Source organism: Microtus oregoni, unplaced genomic scaffold (genome assembly GCF_018167655.1).
Source record: "Microtus oregoni isolate MIOR12 unplaced genomic scaffold, Mior012 000050F_008, whole genome shotgun sequence".
NCBI lineage: Eukaryota > Metazoa > Chordata > Mammalia > Rodentia > Cricetidae > Microtus > Microtus oregoni.
In genome coordinates this window covers 195,472-212,469 of record NW_024543232.1, presented here as the reverse complement: position 1 = coordinate 212,469, position 16,998 = coordinate 195,472, and the positions used below count along the sequence as shown (strand labels likewise).

The window sequence follows — 16,998 nt, the reverse complement described above, 5'->3', positions numbered from 1 at the left end:
CAGAACTGGAACTCAAACCCGCCAGGATCCCAGAGGCAGGAGCTGATGCAGAGGCTGTGGAGCAGTGCTGCTTACTGATTTGCTTCCCATGGTTTGCTCAACCCACTGTCTTATAGAACCCAGGACCACCAGTCCAGAAATGGCACCATCCACCATGGGCTGGGCCCTCCCCCAGTGATCACTAAATGGGAAAATGCCTTCCAGCTAGATCTCAAGGAGGCATTTCCTCAGCTGAGGCGCCTTCCTCTGATGACTCTATACCATGTGTCAAGTTGACACAGAAAGCCACCCAGGACACTAGGTGAGACAGTCATACAGTTATTGCACACCTTTACTCCCAGCACTCGGGAGGCAGAGGCAGGTGGATCTCTCTGAGTTCGAGGCCAGCCTGGTCTACAAGAGCTAGTTCCAGGACCGGCCCCAAAGCTACAGAGAAACCCTGTCTTGAAAACCACCAAATAATAATAATGATAAAAAATAAAAATTCAAAGGACAGGGACAGTGGTGGCACACGCCTTTAATCCCAGCATTTAGGCGGCAGAAGCAAGTGGATCTCTGAGTTTGAAGCCAGCCTGTCTACAACAAGACTTCCAGGACTGTCAGAGTTGTTACACAGAGAAACCCTATCTCTAAAAACCAAACCAACCAACAAAATAAACAAAAACCTCAAAGGCTATAAGCGCATGCTTGGCACACATCTGTAATCCCTGTATTTGGAAGACTCAGGCAGGAAGATCAGAAGTTAATGACCAATTTGAGCTTCATACAAAATCCTGTCTCAACATAAGGACAAAAATTTCTATAGGAAAAGAACATATGAATAACTTAGTTGAGTTTTTTTCTTTCTGTTCTTGTCCTTCAATCATTGAGTTCTGTTAGTTGGAGGCATTCCCTGTCATACGTTCTCACAGAGATATTTCATGCATATGCAGGCACATACATATTCCACCTTTTACACAAACATAAGCATACTATATGGTATTCTGAAACTTGCGAGTTCCCTAGCTATATTTTCAAGACTGTAATAATCCTGAGGACTGTACCCCCTCTTCATCATTATACAGATTTCATTAAATGTATTTAGACACTTGTTTTTCCCCAGTATTCTGCCACAGAGAGCATTGAACAGTGACGCATATAGATGAGTATTTATTGTATTGACAATCATATTTGCAGATGTATTGACTTGCTGCTTTGAAGAAAATGTGCATTTAAATTTCAATAGGTACATCAAGTTGCTCTTAGTAGAGGTTGTACCAATTTTTCCTCCTACCAGCAATATTTGAGAGTGCTCATTTCACCAGAATGTCAACAAAACAAATGTATTATCATTTTTAATTCCTTTCCAATATAGTAAGTAAAAAAAGTGCTAATTAGGATACTTTAAAAAATTCTATTCTTTGAATAGTTTTAGATTTACATAAAAGCTTCATACTCTACTGTTTCATATATTTCCACTCAGTTTTACTTAGTGTTAACACCTTGCACAGCACAGTGTCTTTGTCACTAATGAACCTTATTAAATAGAAAGTATAGTTTCTTCACATTTGCCTAGTGTCCTCTTCCTGTTTCAGAATCCTACAGCACATTTCGAAATCATCTTTCCCTTGTTTCCTCATATGCATGACAGAGTCTCAGAATTCTCATTGGTTTATGGCCTTTGTAGTTTGGAGAAGTACAGGTGGCCACTGCACTTTGTTTTATATTTTACTTTTGTTTATTTTTGTTGATTTTTTTTTCTCAGAGAGTCTCTATGTAGACCTGGTTGGCCTTAAATTATGTAATGTAGCTTGAAATTTCCTTCTTATAAATTAACATCATCCTTTCCATATGTTTAGTGATATTTGCATTTCTTTTTTGGCCACTAAGAACACATGCTTTTATTGTTTTTGTTATTGATGTTGCTAGTTTTGAAAGTGGTCTTATGTAGTTCAGGCTGGCCTTGAACTTCTTACCTAGCCAAACAAGTATTCAAAGCATTCTACGAATTGAGCTACATCTCTAAACCCAAGAACCAATGCTTTTAAGCACTTTTCTATATGTAGCTTTTAAAAAAATTATGTTCTGTGTATGCATGTTTTGTCTGCATGTATCTGTGTTACTACGTGTGTATCTGGTACCCCAGAAACAGGCATCAGATCCTTGGAACTGAGGTTGCCGACTGTGAGCTGCTGTGGGAATTGAACTTGGGCTCTTTGAAAGAGAAACAAGTGCCCTCTCTCTCCAGCTCCTACTATATCTAATTCTTTATTCATTATATTTATCAATAAGATATTCAGACATCTAGGTACCTACTGACTCTGACTTTGAACTAAGGGAATTCAGAAGGATCTGTTACAGATACGAGAAAAGCATTAGTGCAAGTGATGTGGTCAGATCATAGGCTTGACTGGGAACAGCAGGTAGGTCAGATAAATCCTTGAAAGACAAGCCTTGTTAAAAAGAACAAATTCGGTTGTGCTCAAGGAAGTCAGGACCACGAGGGGTGCGCCCACCCACTGTGACGGTGGAGCCGATCTAATGGGAGATCACCAAGGCCAGCTGGACTGGGACTGATGGAGCCTGTGATCAAACCGGACTCTCTGAGCGTGGCTGACAATGAGTGCTGACTGAGAAGCCAAGGACAATGGCACTGGGTTTTGATTGTATTCCATGTACTGGCTTTGTGGGAACATAGTCTGTTTGGATCCTCACCTTCCTAGACCTGGATGGAGGGGGACGGTCCTTGGACTTCCCACAGGGCAGGGAACCCTGACTGCTCTTTGGACTGGAGAAGGAGGGAGAGGGGAATGGGGGAGGGGGGAAATGGGAAGAAGGGAGGAGGTGAAAATTTGTAATAATAATAATAAAAAGAGAAAGAAAAAATAAAATAAGTTCTGTATCGCTAAAAAAAAAAAGAACAAATTCGAAGATGACTGGAGAAATTCTAGGATTTATTGATACTCGAAGAGTCAAGAAGCCAAAGGTGAATCCCAGGCTTATGAAGTGTATATTTTGGGTGTTATCTTTAACCTGTACTAGAAATTTTTTTTTTATTTTATTGAAAAAAAGGAAAAAAAGTTTCTGCCTCCTCCCAGCCTCCCATTTCCCTCCCCCTCCTCCCACCCTTCTCCTCCTCCTCCCACTCCTCTCCCCCTCCCTTTCCAGTCCAAAGAGCAGTCAGGGTTCCCTGCCCTGTGGAAAGTCCAAGGTCCTCCCCCCTTCGTCCATATCTAGGAAGGTGAACATCCAAACTGGCTAGGCTCCCACAAAGCCAGAACATTAAGTAGGATCAAAACCCCGTGCCACTGTCCTTGGCTTCTCATCAGCCCTCATTGTTCGCCATGTTCAGAGAGTCCGGTTTTATCCCATGCTTTTTCAGTCACAGTCCAGCTGGCCTTGGTGAGCTCCCAATAGATCAGCCCCACTGTCTCAGTGGGTGGGTGCACCCCTCGTGGTCCTGACTTCCTTGCTCATGTTCTCCCTCCTTCTGCTTCTCATTGGGACCTTGGAAGCTCAGTCCAGTGCTCCAGTGTGGGTCTCTGTCTCTATCTCCATCCATCACCAGATGAAGGTTCTATGGTGATATGCAAGATATTCGTCAGTATTGCTATAGGATAGGGTCATTTCAGGTTTCCTATCCTCAGCTGCCCAGAGAACGAACTGGGGACATTGCCTTGGGCTTCTGGGAGCCACTCTAGGTTCAAGTCTCTTGCCAACTCTAAGGTGGCTCCCTTAACTAAAAATTGTGCTTCTGTGCTCCCCTCTCCAACCTTCCTTTATCCCAATCATCCTTTTTCCCCAAGTTCCCCCTATCCTCCCCTTCCCCCTTTTCTCTCCCCATCTCCCCTTACCCCCATCCCACCCCACCCCCAAGATCCCAAATTTCTCCCTGGCAATTTTGTCTACTTCCCATAGCCAAGAGGATAACTATATGTTTTTCCTTGGGTTCATCTTCTTACTTAGCTTCTTTAGGTTCACCAATTGTAGACTCCGTGACCCTTATTTATGGCTAGAAACCAATTGTGAGTGAGTACATCCCATGTTCATCTTTTTGGGTCTGGGTTACCTCACTCAGTATAGTGTTTTCTATTTCCATCCATTTGCATGCAAAATTCGAGAAGTCATTGTTTTTTACCGCTGAGTAGTACTCTAATGTGCATATATTACACACTTTCTTCATCCATTCTTCCATTGAAGGACATCTAGGTTGTTTCCAGGTTCTGGCTACTACAAATAATACTGCTATGAACATAGTTGAACACATGCTCTTGTCATATGATAGGGCATCTCTTGGGTATATTCCCAAGAGTGGTATTGCTGGGTCCAGGGGTAGGTTGATCCCGAATTTCCTGAGAAACCGAAACACTGCTTTCCAAAGTGGTTGCACAAGATTGCTTTCTCACCAGCAATGGAAGAGGGTACCCCTTCCTCCACAGCCTCTCCAGCAAAGGCTATCATTGGAGTTTTTGATTTTAGCCATTCTGACAGGTGTAAAGTGGTGTCTTAAAGTTGTCTTGATTTGCATTTCCCTGATTGCTAAGGAAGTTGAGCATGTCCTTAAGTGTCTTTTGGCCATTTGAACTTCTTCTGTTGAGAATTCTCTGTTCAGTTAATTTACACAATACAGGTGCATCCAATACCTGCTTTCTCTTTCCATCACCACATAGTTCTGTTCTACTACAATTCCCAGAGTCCCTCGCTCCACCTCCATCACCTTGAGTCTGCCGCATAGAGTTCTGGGAGTTGAGGTCTGGGGCCTGTTTGCCCAAGTTAGTGATAGGGGCCTGCGGAAACATGAAGAGGTAAGGGCATGTCCGAGTTGCAGGCGGCAACTTTTATCTTTTACTTTTTGAAAACGGCCTTTTCCTTTCGTTTGGGATGTGTCAGGTTCTCGAGGGGCGGGTTCTTTCTAGCGAGAAGACAAAGGAGAAGGGTGGAGGGAAGGCGGGCCTCACCAGTCTGTTGGTGCTCTGGAAGGGCCTAGGCCAGGCGGATTTGTAGGAATGCTTCCCTCTGGGCAGAGGCCTCTGGAGCTGCCCTGGCTAGCACTTTCCTAGCTCTGTAGACGTGGGAGTCAGCTCCTTCCTAGCCCGTCCTTCCTAGGTCTCACCCTCCGGAGGGTCTCAGGGTGGGCGCTTACATTGTCTGGATTTTAAAGACATAGTGGGCCGGCCACGCAGGGCCTTTGTTTTCGGATCTAAAGTTAGAGAGTGGTAGTTTGTTTCTCCAAATTCAGCTCAAAACCGGCGTGTTTTGGGAGAAGGAAGGTATTGCTGCAGGGCAGTTTCCCCTACCGGTTCTGCAGGAAATGGCCCTTTGAACCTGAAAGGGTCTTCCTTGAGACCCAGAGCTTCACAGTTCCTGACAGGACAGGAATCCTTCAGAGTCCACTGTAGTTTTAGAAGATTCATTCTGCAGGAGAGTCTTCACTCTGGGACGGTATGGCACAACTAACCCCTTTAGGAATACTTTCTGCTTTCTTAGTTTCCTGAATTTTTCTTTTAAGTTATTGATTTCCCTCCCTAAGTTAAAATCACATTTTAACTATTTTTTGATGACATACCTCCTACTTGAAAAATAATGGATCTAACGTAGATCTTAAAGAATAATCAAAAAGGGCTGTACCCTGTACAGGTGTAAGCTGTAGGACATCATCCCCATACATACCTTAAAACAGTCTCCCTGCTTCTCCCCTGATTGTTTCCCCCTTCTAGCTAGGATTTTGCACCAATTACTCCCTTGCCTTGTTTTGGATTTTCGAGACAGGGTTTCTCCGTAGCTTTTGGTTCCTGTCCTGGAACTAGATCTTGTATACCAGGCTGGCCTCGAACTCACAGAGATTCACACCTGCCTCTGCCTCCTGAGTACTGGAATTAAAGGTGTGCTCCACCACTGCCAAACACTCCCTTGCCTGTTTTTGTTTTGTTTCTTGATATATTTACCACATATGAGTTTAATCCCTGAACAAAATATTCCTAGTTTCATCTGGTTTTATTTAGCCTTATATAAATGGGAACATACTGCCTTTCTTTTTCTGTAGCAAGCTTTTTTTAAAACAGTATTTTTCTATAGATTTATATGTGTTGATATGCTTATTCATTTTTAAAAATTAAATTTAGCAATAACTTTGGGATTCAACGTAATAAAGATAGAAAGGCTTAAAGAGTTTTTTTTTTTTAAGCGTTAGTGCCAAAGTAAGTTATTCTAGAGTTTTTAAATATAGGTCCAGGTCATTATAGGAATCATAATTACATGGATTTTCCTATGTTTTATTATAAACCCTGGTAGACAATGTCCATTTCATAAGAAACGTAATATTTATGTTTTGTAAGAAATGTAGTATTTGTTTTTCTCATGGATTTGACACATTTTGTGTTTGTTTTTGTCTAGTCTGTGATTACATGTTAAATGTTTGTGTTATTTCTTGATACTCGAGGAAGAATTTTCAGTTGCTTGAGACTGGCTCACAGCCATGATCCACTTTTCTCCAAAGGAGTGTCTGGGCTAGAAAGTTATTAAGACACTCTTTGTATTTTTCTGCTCTTCCTTCAGAAGTTCTTCTCCAATGCCTTCAGGTCTTGTGGACACAGGTGGCTTAAGAGTTCTCTATGAGCCGGTGGTGGTGGTGGTGGCGCACACCTTTAATCCCAGCACTCAGGGAAGCAGAGGCAGGCGGATCTCTGAGTTCGAGTTAGTTCCAGGACAGCCAAAGATACACAGAGAAACCTTGTCTGGGGGAAAAAAAAACCCTGTCTGTATGTTCAACCTCAGACTGTCCTGCCTGTAGCCAGCCGTTTTTGTTGTTCCCTCAGACTCCGTGTCTTGGAAGTGTACTTCATGCCGCATTTCAGAGTCGTAAGATTTGGACAACTCAGTATAGGTATTTATGACACTGATTTTCCCTGTCCTAGGTGTTTATTTCGTCTGGAGCTCTTTTCCTTTATTGCTACCCACATTCTGTCAAACTGTAGCAACAGTTTGAAATTTGTACCGTACCAAGAGTTTGAAATTTGAGTGTTATTATTTATTATTTATTGATTTGTTCTACTTTCTTTTACCATCATCCCCCAGAAGATTTCTCTCTTGTTATCCCTCCTTTATATTTCTGCTATTACTGCTCTAGTCTGGAACTTCATTGCCTTTTACCTCAACAGTTTCCTAACTAGTTATTCTAGTTTACCTTCCAGTTTATATGGCCTAAAACACTGCTTACTCTTTGACACCTATTGCCATGATAAATTGCTTTCTAATACCCGTGTGCTCAGGTCTGGCCCAGAATCCCTAGTTCAGTAGTTCAAAGCCTCAATTCCATTATGCCACAGTATGTGTTTTTGTCTTTTCATATTTGACTTCCCATTTCACCTTTTCTTTGTCACACCCTGTCTTTCTAGCACCAATTTAAGAATACCTTTCTGAAATCTTCTCTGCCATTTTAGCTCCCATTTATCCCTTTCTTCTGCAAACCTTTACTCATTTGGGCATGTTTCTCTATCATTGTTTATTCGGCTTCCTTTCCTTTATAGGCACGTGTACACAGCACAAGAGTATGTATATCTTCTCCCTAAATATATTAGAATTCCCTCGATCAAAACTATGCTTGGAATAGCTTGTCTTAGTTAAGTTTTCTATGCTGTGACACAATGCCTTGAGCAAAAGCAACTTGGGGAAGAAAGGGTTCATTCCAGCTGACAGATCTCAGACCACCTATCCAGGGCTGACACCACACACCGTGTGGCCCTCACGTGTCAATTATCATTCAAGAACATACACCATAGGCTTTGCCTATAGGCCAGTTTGGTGGGGGCATTCTCTCAAGTGAGGCTCCCTCTTCCAAAATGACTCTGGCTTGTGTTATTTGACATAAAACGAGCCAGTACAAGTAGCTAGTACAATACATGTTGTGTACATAGGCATTTAGTAAATGTTTGTGTAATGAATATTCAGGGTGGTGGAACAGTGAAAAAATATCTTTAAACAAAGGGATCACTGATAGGTAATATAGATGAAGAGAATATATTTCGGATTACGTCTCTTCTACTTTCCGTGTGTGTGTATGTGTGTGTGTGTGCACATGCGTGCGTGCATGTGTGTGTGTGTGTGTGTGTTTCACATCTGCTCCAGGATAAATAGCTGTGTGAAGAATGAAGAGCATGTCCTGGAGGAGTTGGAAACAGAAGGTGAGAGGCAGCTGAAGAGCCTCCTTCAACATCAACTTGATACCTCTGTCTCCATTCAAGAGTGAGTATCGATTTGTAAACAGGGCAGTTATAATAGACCATCACCTGTAGGTTATACATCAGTCTTAAAGCCTGGTGGGAGCCCTCCACTCTCACACAGCCTCTTTCTTAGGAAGACCTCTTTATACAGGTCAGATTTTACTTTTTTCCCTTTTTGTAGGAAGCTTCCTGTATCTTCCTCAGCCAGGACCAAGTACTTTTACTGTGTCCTAGTATAACATCCTGTATTTCCCCTAACATGGTATATATAATTCTATATGGTCATTTCCTATTTAGTTGCCTCCCTTATGCTGTTCTTTATATAGGTGGCTGTTCTTTTGATATTTTTTTTAATAGAGGATTTATTTTGTTTGTGTGGGGGGGATGTTGGGGGAGTTAACGTGAACCATGTGTGCCATTGCCTGCAGAGGCCAGAGGGTTTTCATTCCTCTAGAACTAGAGTTGGAGATGGTTGTGAGCTGCCATGTGGGTGCTGGGAACTGGCCCAGATCCTCTACAAGAGCAATAAGAGCTCTTAATTTTTTTCCTATCTCTCTAGCCCCATTATTTTTGTTTTCTTTTTACTGTTATCTCTCAGTACAGAACACAGCATGCAGTGCATAGGGGGAACTCAGTAAACGTTAATTTAGTCATTTATTAGTCTTAGATATTTGGGGACTATTCATGGAACTCCATTCTGTTACCATGGTGCTTCACCTTGGCAAAAGAATGTAAGAGAGACTTGCCTATGAGCTTCACTGGGCCTATAATAATAGGCGGCCTCATCATAATATGTAATGTGGTTACTGTGAATTGTAACCACAAGATGGTCTTATTCTCTTCTTCTGTGTTTTGCAGATGTGTCTCTAAGAAAGAGAGCTTTGCCCCGGGTACCATGTACAAGCCCTTTGGGAAGGAAGTAGCCGGGACAATGACTTTATCCCAGTTCCAGACACTACATGAAAAAGACCAGGAAACCGCTTCTCTCAGGGAACTAGGGCTCAATGAAACAGAAATACTGATCTGGAAAAGCCATGTTTCAGGTGAAAAGGTAAAAAAGCTGTTTTCTTAAAAGGATGTATTTATTTTCATTTATGTATGTGTGTGCCTGTGTTGATAAAATTCCTTCCCTACAGGAGCTTTAAAGCTAGGACAAGGGCTACTTCCAGGAGTGTGGGCACTCTTGCAATGAGCTGTGCCTGGGAAGTCTTACCCAGCACCAGTGAGGGCTTTCTTATAGCTTTACAAGCCTCTCTCTAGAGAACAATCTCATGCCCAACTCTGTGCCTCTATGCTGGGGTATGGAAACCACCGACCAGTCCTGTTGGGGTGATCATTTGCAAGTGGGCACAGCTGAACTCCCCAGCATGTGCTCACTTTTTTGTGTTTGAGAACATTTATGTTCTTAGTTTTTATGAAACCATGTGTTAGTCTGAATCTTTTGTTTTTAAGGTAGAAACAACGGCTAAAGAGAAGTTGTTGGCTAACCTTTAACTAAAACTTACATAAACACTTCCAATTTCTGGGCCTTTCTCATCTTCTTAAGTGAGGGCTCAGTTTTACTTTTGTTCTTTATGATACAAAGCATCTAATTTTCCTGGTTTCAGAGGACAAAGCTGAGGGCCACCCCTGAAGCAATACAGAAACGGCTTCAAGATATTGAAGAAAGGATCTCAGAGCGCCAGCGCATCCTTTGCCTGCCACAGAGGTTTTCAAAGAGCAAACAACTGACCAGGCGAGAAATGGAAATTGAAAAGTCTTTATTTCAGGGAACTGATCGTCACTCCTTCCTTAAGGCTCTTTATTACCAAGGTATGGGATCCTAACTGCTTCTGAAGTGTTCTTTAGCTGAAAGAAAGATTTAACGTCAGGGCATTAGATATGGGGAATTAGTGAAAGACAAGATGTTACTACTCCTGAGAAATATAGAGTCCCATGAGCGACACAAGTATATATATAGTTACTTGCATGACACCATTGAAAGTGTTATAAAGAGTTGAATCAAACGCCAAGGTGGCATAGAACACGAAGCATCCGAATCTAATTGGGGGAGTCAGCAGTTGACATTTGTACTATCTTAACAGAGCAACAGGCATTCTTTTGACTGTAAAGGGAAAAGGACATTACAGCTACTGGATGGATAGGAGTCATACTGTGAAAGGACCTGGTATATGTGGGGAACCGTGAGAAGTTCAGTTTGCCAGCAAAATAGGGTATGGCAGGGAATAATGTCAGACACATGAAGGGGAAATAAAGTGCGATTGTGATGGGTCTTTAGACTAGATTGTAAAGTAATGCAAAATATATACATAAACAGTATGTATCTTAGCCAGAAAGAATTCGTGTAGCAGTTAAGTTTACTCGGCATGGTAGAAGGTTCACAGAAAGGGTTTAAGAAATGGTTCCTAGTCTTGTACTAATTGGCATGGAGATGCACACATGTACCCTTTAGCAGTAATGTTAGATATATTGGCTCAGTGCCACAGAAGTTCAGAGTTGTATTGGTATGACTGAAGAAGGCCTCAGAAGAGGTAAGATTGAAATACTCTTAACCCTATCTAGTGGACAGGAGAGGGAGTAGCATTTCAGTTGCAGTGATTGGTGTGAACATTGTTGATTGGGGGCATTTTTTAAGAGATCAGCTTGAAAAGGTAGCTCAGAATTCTTGACTCTTATTTGCTTGATAATACAGAGACATGTGGAGTTTGTTTGTTCAGTTAGTGCATTTGAATATAGTAAGATAATAAAAGCTCTTTTTGGAAATGATAAATGTAGTGGCCGAGAAAGAATTAGAAAGAGGAAAGAAAGAATGGCATTAAAGTCACTGAGTTATCAGCATCTGGACTGGGACGATGACAGTGGAACTGGAGAGGTGGATTTGTATGTGAGTGATATGACATGAAGAATTGATACTGAGAATGAAGTAGAGAGGAATATGGAGAGATAATGCAGATATTTCAGAGGTGTGTGACTTAACAGTACAAAAAATTAAGTCTGAAGACAGGTAATGTGTTTCATTTAAACAGACTGAATTTGTGAAGATGGTGGGATTAGTATATGCAGATATTGATGCAGAAATGAAGCAATGAAGCCTAGGAGAGAAATCCGAACTGTGTCTGTATGTTAAGGTCATGTGAGTGATTGAATGGTGTTAAAGATAAGCTATACAGTTGCCAGGACAGTGGTAAGGGAGAAAGGAACAGATGAACAGCTTTCTGTGGAGAGATACCATGGCTTACTGAGTGTGAACATAGGCTCTGGAAGCAGACTGTCTGGGAAAAACCTGGCTCCCCCACTTACTGTGAAATGCTGATCACATTACCTTTCTACACTTTAGCTCTTTCTCTGTGATGTGGAGTTGTTAGGAAGTTTAAGTGAGGTAATACATGGAAATCAGAGCAGTACCTACTATTGGGGTGGGGGATGGGTGTATGTCTCTGTTCTGTTTCCTATCTTTGAAACTCCTTGCTTTAAACCTTCACAGCATACCACAAAAAGACAAGTGCAGACAAGTACATGACCTCAATGAAGAGGAAGATAAAATTAGGCACAAAAGGCAAGTCGAGAGTTTTCTTACAGTGTTAGATTTAGGAATGTAAACTAGGGTTCCAGATTCTAACTTGAGCACTTATTTAATTACATATTCACTATATATGTTTCCAGGAAATGAACTAGAGAGAGCATATTGTCCTGATATGAAATATTAAAGTGCAGTTAGAAGTTGTCAAGATTTTACATTTAGTTTTGTTTTTACTTCTCTAGCTTTACTGTACCAGACCTACATTGTCCTAGCTGAATTTTAGATCCCATTGCACAAATAATTCTGAATATCATTAATCAGTAAAACTGTTGATGATGGTGATGATTATATCATAACTAGCATTTTGAAATGAAATTACAGTAAAATTGCATGGGGCCTTTTTTGGTGTACAATTCTGTGGATTGTAAATCATGTAGATTTCATGTATCCACCACCACAATCAAGAGAGGGAGCAGCTCCATTACTCAGGCAAACTCTCATACTCTTCCCCCTTTAGACTCACTCCATCGCTCCCCCCAAGTTCCTGGCAATCACGTATCTTCATTACTTTTGCTTCGTCTTTTAGAGATTGTCATATTAATGGAATCATGCAGTGTGTAATCTTGTGAGACTGGCTTCTTTCACTCAGCATAATGCTTTTGAGACTCATCTAAATTGTTGTTCATATCAATAACTCATTCATTTTTGTGGAGTCCCATTTCATTGTATGGATATTCCATATCCATTCACATATTGAAGTGGATTTGGGTTTTTCCAGGTTATGGTCTTTATGAATGATATTGATATTAACATTCTTGTGCAGGTTTTTGTGTGAACATAAGTTTTTATTTCTCTAAGGTAAATATCTAGAAGTGGGATTACTGGGTCATATGGTAAGTGCACATTTAACTTTATATGAAACTGCCAAACCATTTTCCATTCCCACCAATGGTGTATGAAAGTTGACTTGCTCTACATCTTTGTCAGCATTTGGTATTGTCAGTATTTATTGTGATTGTTCTGAGAGGTGTGAAGTGATGCCTCCCTGTTGTTTTAATGTGCCTTTTCTTAATGGCTAATGATGCTGAGCATCTCTCTGTGTGCTTTTTTGCCATCATTATATCCTATTTGCTAAAGTTTCTGTTCACATCTTTGCCATTTTGTCATTGGATTGCTTTTCCTTCCTAATGACTTTTGAGATTTCTTTATATGTGCTAACACAATCCTCCATCAGATGTATGCTTTACAAATACTTTTCACAGTCTGGAGCTTGTTGTTTCATTCTCTTAGCAGTATGTTTTTAATTGTGCTAAAATTTATATAACAAAGTTTATTATTTTAACCATTTTTAAGTATTTACTTCTGTGGTGTTAAAATTCATATTCTGTAACTATAACCTCTACCCATCTCTAGAGCTTTTTAAGTTATACACATTAAAAGCTACTTCCTCTACCTCCTACCTTCTGCTTTCTAGCAACCTCCATTCTTGTTTTTGTGGATTTGAGTACCCTGTGTACCACTTGTAAATAAAATCATGCAATATTTATCTTTTACACGATTGGATTATTTTACTTAGCATAAATGTTTTGTTGCTGTTTCATATAGTAGCATGTGTCAGAATTGCATTCCTTTTTTAAGGCTGCATAATATTCCATTGTATATACATACTGCTTTGTTTAATCAATTCATTTGTCAGTGGATACTTCAATTGTTTCCATAGTGTAGTTACTGTGAATAATGCTGGTGTGAACATTGGTGTACAAATGTTTGATATCTGCTTTTAGTTCTTGGAGTACATACACAGAAGTGGAATTGCTGGATCTTACAATAATTTTATGTTTAATTTTTTGATGAACCTCTCTACTGTTCTCTATATAGATTGTCATTTTGCATTCCTACCAACAATGCATAAAAGTTCCAATTTTTCTAAATTCTCACGAACACATGTTATTTTTTGGGTTTTCTCTTTTTGGATAATTGCTACTTTAAAGGGCATGATGTATGTCGTTATAGTTTTTATTTGCATTTCCCTAATAAGTGCTACTGTGTAGTTTTTCATTATACCGTTTGGCTTTGTGTCTTCTATAAAGACATCCATTCAGGTATCTAGGTATTAATCACTTCTCAGATACATGACTTGTAAATATTTTCTCTTGTTCTGTGTTTGCTTTTTATTCTTCTTGTTATCCTTTAATGCATGGTGTTTTCTCATTTTTCTTCTTTTGTCTATGCCTCTTTTAGTATATCTAAGAAGTCATTGCCAAATCCAGTATTACAAAGCGTTTCCTCTATGTTTCCTTCTGAGCTATTATCAATTTTTCACTCTTTAGGTCTTTGATCCATTTTGAGTTAATTTTTACCTATGGCTTAAGATAAGGATCCTGTCACTTGTTGCTATTCAGTTCCCCAGGACTGTTCTTTTTGAAGATTGTTCTTTCTGCACTGAATGATCTTATTGCTTTCTTCAGAGATCATTTACCATATGGATTAGAATTTATTTCTGGGTTCTTGGTGGTATATGTGTCTGACTTTATGCCAGTAGCACGCTGTTGTTTTGTTTTGACACTTGATTTCTCTTTTGTAGCCCTGGCTGTCTAGAACTCATTCTGTAGCCAAGCTGGCCTCAAGTTCACAGAGATCTGCCTGTCTCTACTTCTAGAGTGCTGGGATTAAAGGTGTGCACCACCACACCTGGAATGTAGCATGGTCTTTTAATTTTTGTAGTAAGTTTTGAAATCAGGAAGTAATAATATGTAATACTTAAGGTATTTTTTCACATTTTCTTCATTATTTTGGTGGTCCCTTGAGATTCCATGTGTATTTTAGAGTAGAATGTTTTATTTCTACAAAATCACATCATTGACCCTTTGGTAGTGAATGAATTGAGTCTGTAGAGAGCTCTGGCTAGTGAGGTTTTTCTTAACAGTATTAAGTCTTCTAAATGGTCATGAGTGCTTACCTGCTCTTTGTTTCTTTTTTATATTTTTGGTTTCAACTGCATCTTCTAGCTTTCATTATATAGGTCTCACTCCTCAGAGAAAATGCTTTGAACTCTTGTTGAGTTTCTTAGTTGTGTGTGCAGATGGATCTGTATAAGAATTAAGAACTCTGCCTAGTATCTGTTGATGTAAAAGACCTTCTCTGGTATTTTCTTCTTGTGGTTTTATAGTTACACATTTTATACTTAGACCTGTAATCCATTTTGACTTGATATTTTTATCATGAGCTCTAGATTGAGATTGACTTTTCTTCCTATAAATGTTTGAGCACAAGTTATTCAAAGGAGTCTCCCCTTTCCCACTTATTTACTGTCACATTCTTTTCAGAAATTATTTGCTCATATTTATGTGTTAACACTTAATAGTATAATAGCGGTGAAAGACTGAAATTTTGTCACCAAGAGAAAAAAAGTAAAGATATCCACTCACTACTTCTATTTTAAATGGAAAAAAGTAGAAAAATAATATCACTAAGACACAGGAAATTTATAAATATGCAAAAATATATCATTCTGCCAGATAATGACTGGATCAAAACTAAATCCCATTCCCTCTCAAATTCATGACTGTGTATGTATGTGTTTGTTTATATAGAAAAGCCGCTCAGTCCATTTAGTGTTACACAACATTTATATACAAACATGCATTAATTGATGTGTGTATGTTTGTATGCATGTTTAGATACAAAACCTGTCCAGTCTGTTTAGTGTTGCAAATGTTAGCGTGTCAGCCTGTGATTGTATCGTGCAGGTCTTATTTAGGCAACCATATTATTGAGACTTTATGGGTATAGCTTCTTATGGCTTTTTGATTGAGGTTTTTGGTTTGCTTATTTTAATGTATTAGGTTATTTTGATAAGATAGGATATATATCTATTATTTTATTCATTTATGGAATTAATTTTGTCTAGTATGTCATTTTAATTAACTTTTGATTCACCCTCCATTGGTGTGTGTGTGTGTGTGTGTGCATGTGTGCACGCACGCACGCTTTATTCCCTTCCTAATTATCTTTTTTTTTATTTTTTTACATACTTTGCATCCCAAAAGCAGTTTCCTCTACCTCCACTCCTCCCAGCCCCTCTCACTTTCACATCCCCTCCCCGAAAAGAAAACCAGCAGGCCTCCCAGGGATAGCAACTGAACACATTATAACAAGTTACAATATGGTTCAGTGGTTAAGAGCACTGACTGCTGTGCCGGAAGTCCTGAGTTCAATTCCCAGCAACCACATGATGGCTCACACCCATCTATGAGATCTGGTGCCCAGAACACTATATACATAATAAATAGATTTAAAAAAAAAAAAAGACTAGGCATAACCTCTCATATCAAGGCCGGATGAGGTGACCCAGTAGGACCCAGTAGGAGGAAAAGGGCCCCCAAGAGTAGGCAGAGGAGTCAGAGATAACCTCACTCCCACTGTTAGTTGTCCCACAAGAACACTAAGCTAAACAAACACAGCATATATGCAGTGGACTTAGTTCGGACCCATACAGGGTCTGTGTTTCTCACCTCAGTGTCTGTGAGCCCCTATGAGCCTTGCTTAGTTGATTCTGTGGGTCTTGTTCTCGTGCTGTCCTTAAGCCCCCTGGTTCCTATTCTTAGTGGGGTTCCCCTGGCTTCGCCTAGTGCTTGGCTGTGGGTCTCTGCATCTGTTCCCATCAGTTGTTAACAGTGCTTCTCTGATGACAATAGGGGAATATCATTAGGAATTAAGGATTACAGCTAACATCTTTGATTAGTTTACATTAATGAAAACTTAATTTTTAAAATGGTTTTATTTGTATTCTTTACATCCCTACTACAATTTCCTCTCCTTCCTCTCCCCCAGTCTCTCCTCCTCCCCTACCTCTCTTCTGCCATCCACGCTGCTGTTTAGAAAAGGGCGGGTCTCCCATGGATAGCAACCAAATACAGCATATCAAGTTGCTAATTAGCTTCTTTGGTCTCTGAATGATAGGTACCTCCCCTTGTATTAAGGCTGGACAAGGTAACCCAGTATGAGGAATAGGGTCCTAAAAGCTGGTAAAAGAGTCAGAGAGAGCTCCTGCTCCCACGGTTAGGGGTCCCACAGGAAGACCAAGCTACACAACTGTAACATATATATGTAGAGGGCCTAAGTCAGTCCCATGTAGGCTACCTGATTGTCAGTTTAGTCTCAGGAACCTTTAGGAACCCAGTTTAGTTGATTCTGTGGATTTTCTTGTGGTATCCTTGACCCTTCTGGCTCCTACAATCTTTCCCTGCTCTCTTCAGCAGGATTCCCCTACTTCCATCT

At 40.1% G+C, this 16,998-nt stretch overlaps 1 protein-coding gene across 5 annotated transcripts in view; it reads left to right on the top strand.

Moving 5' to 3' along the window:
- The first annotated feature begins 4,730 nt into the window (after positions 1–4,730).
- Positions 4,731–16,998, top strand: part of LOC121436936 (RNA-binding protein 41) — a 51,438-nt gene continuing 39,170 nt past the window's right edge. For 4 of the 5 annotated variants that reach the window (XM_041636838.1, XM_041636835.1, XM_041636836.1 and 1 more), the window contains exons 1-4: positions 4,731–4,784; positions 8,104–8,220; positions 9,057–9,249; positions 9,806–10,010. In XM_041636838.1, coding sequence (XP_041492772.1) covers positions 4,777–4,784; positions 8,104–8,220; positions 9,057–9,249; positions 9,806–10,010 — 523 coding nt within the window. In that variant the 5' untranslated portion in view covers positions 4,731–4,776. Of the gene's footprint in view, positions 4,785–8,103; positions 8,221–9,056; positions 9,250–9,805; positions 10,011–11,682; positions 11,766–16,998 lie in introns of all 5 variants that reach the window. The other variant, XM_041636839.1, reaches the window with a different exon arrangement.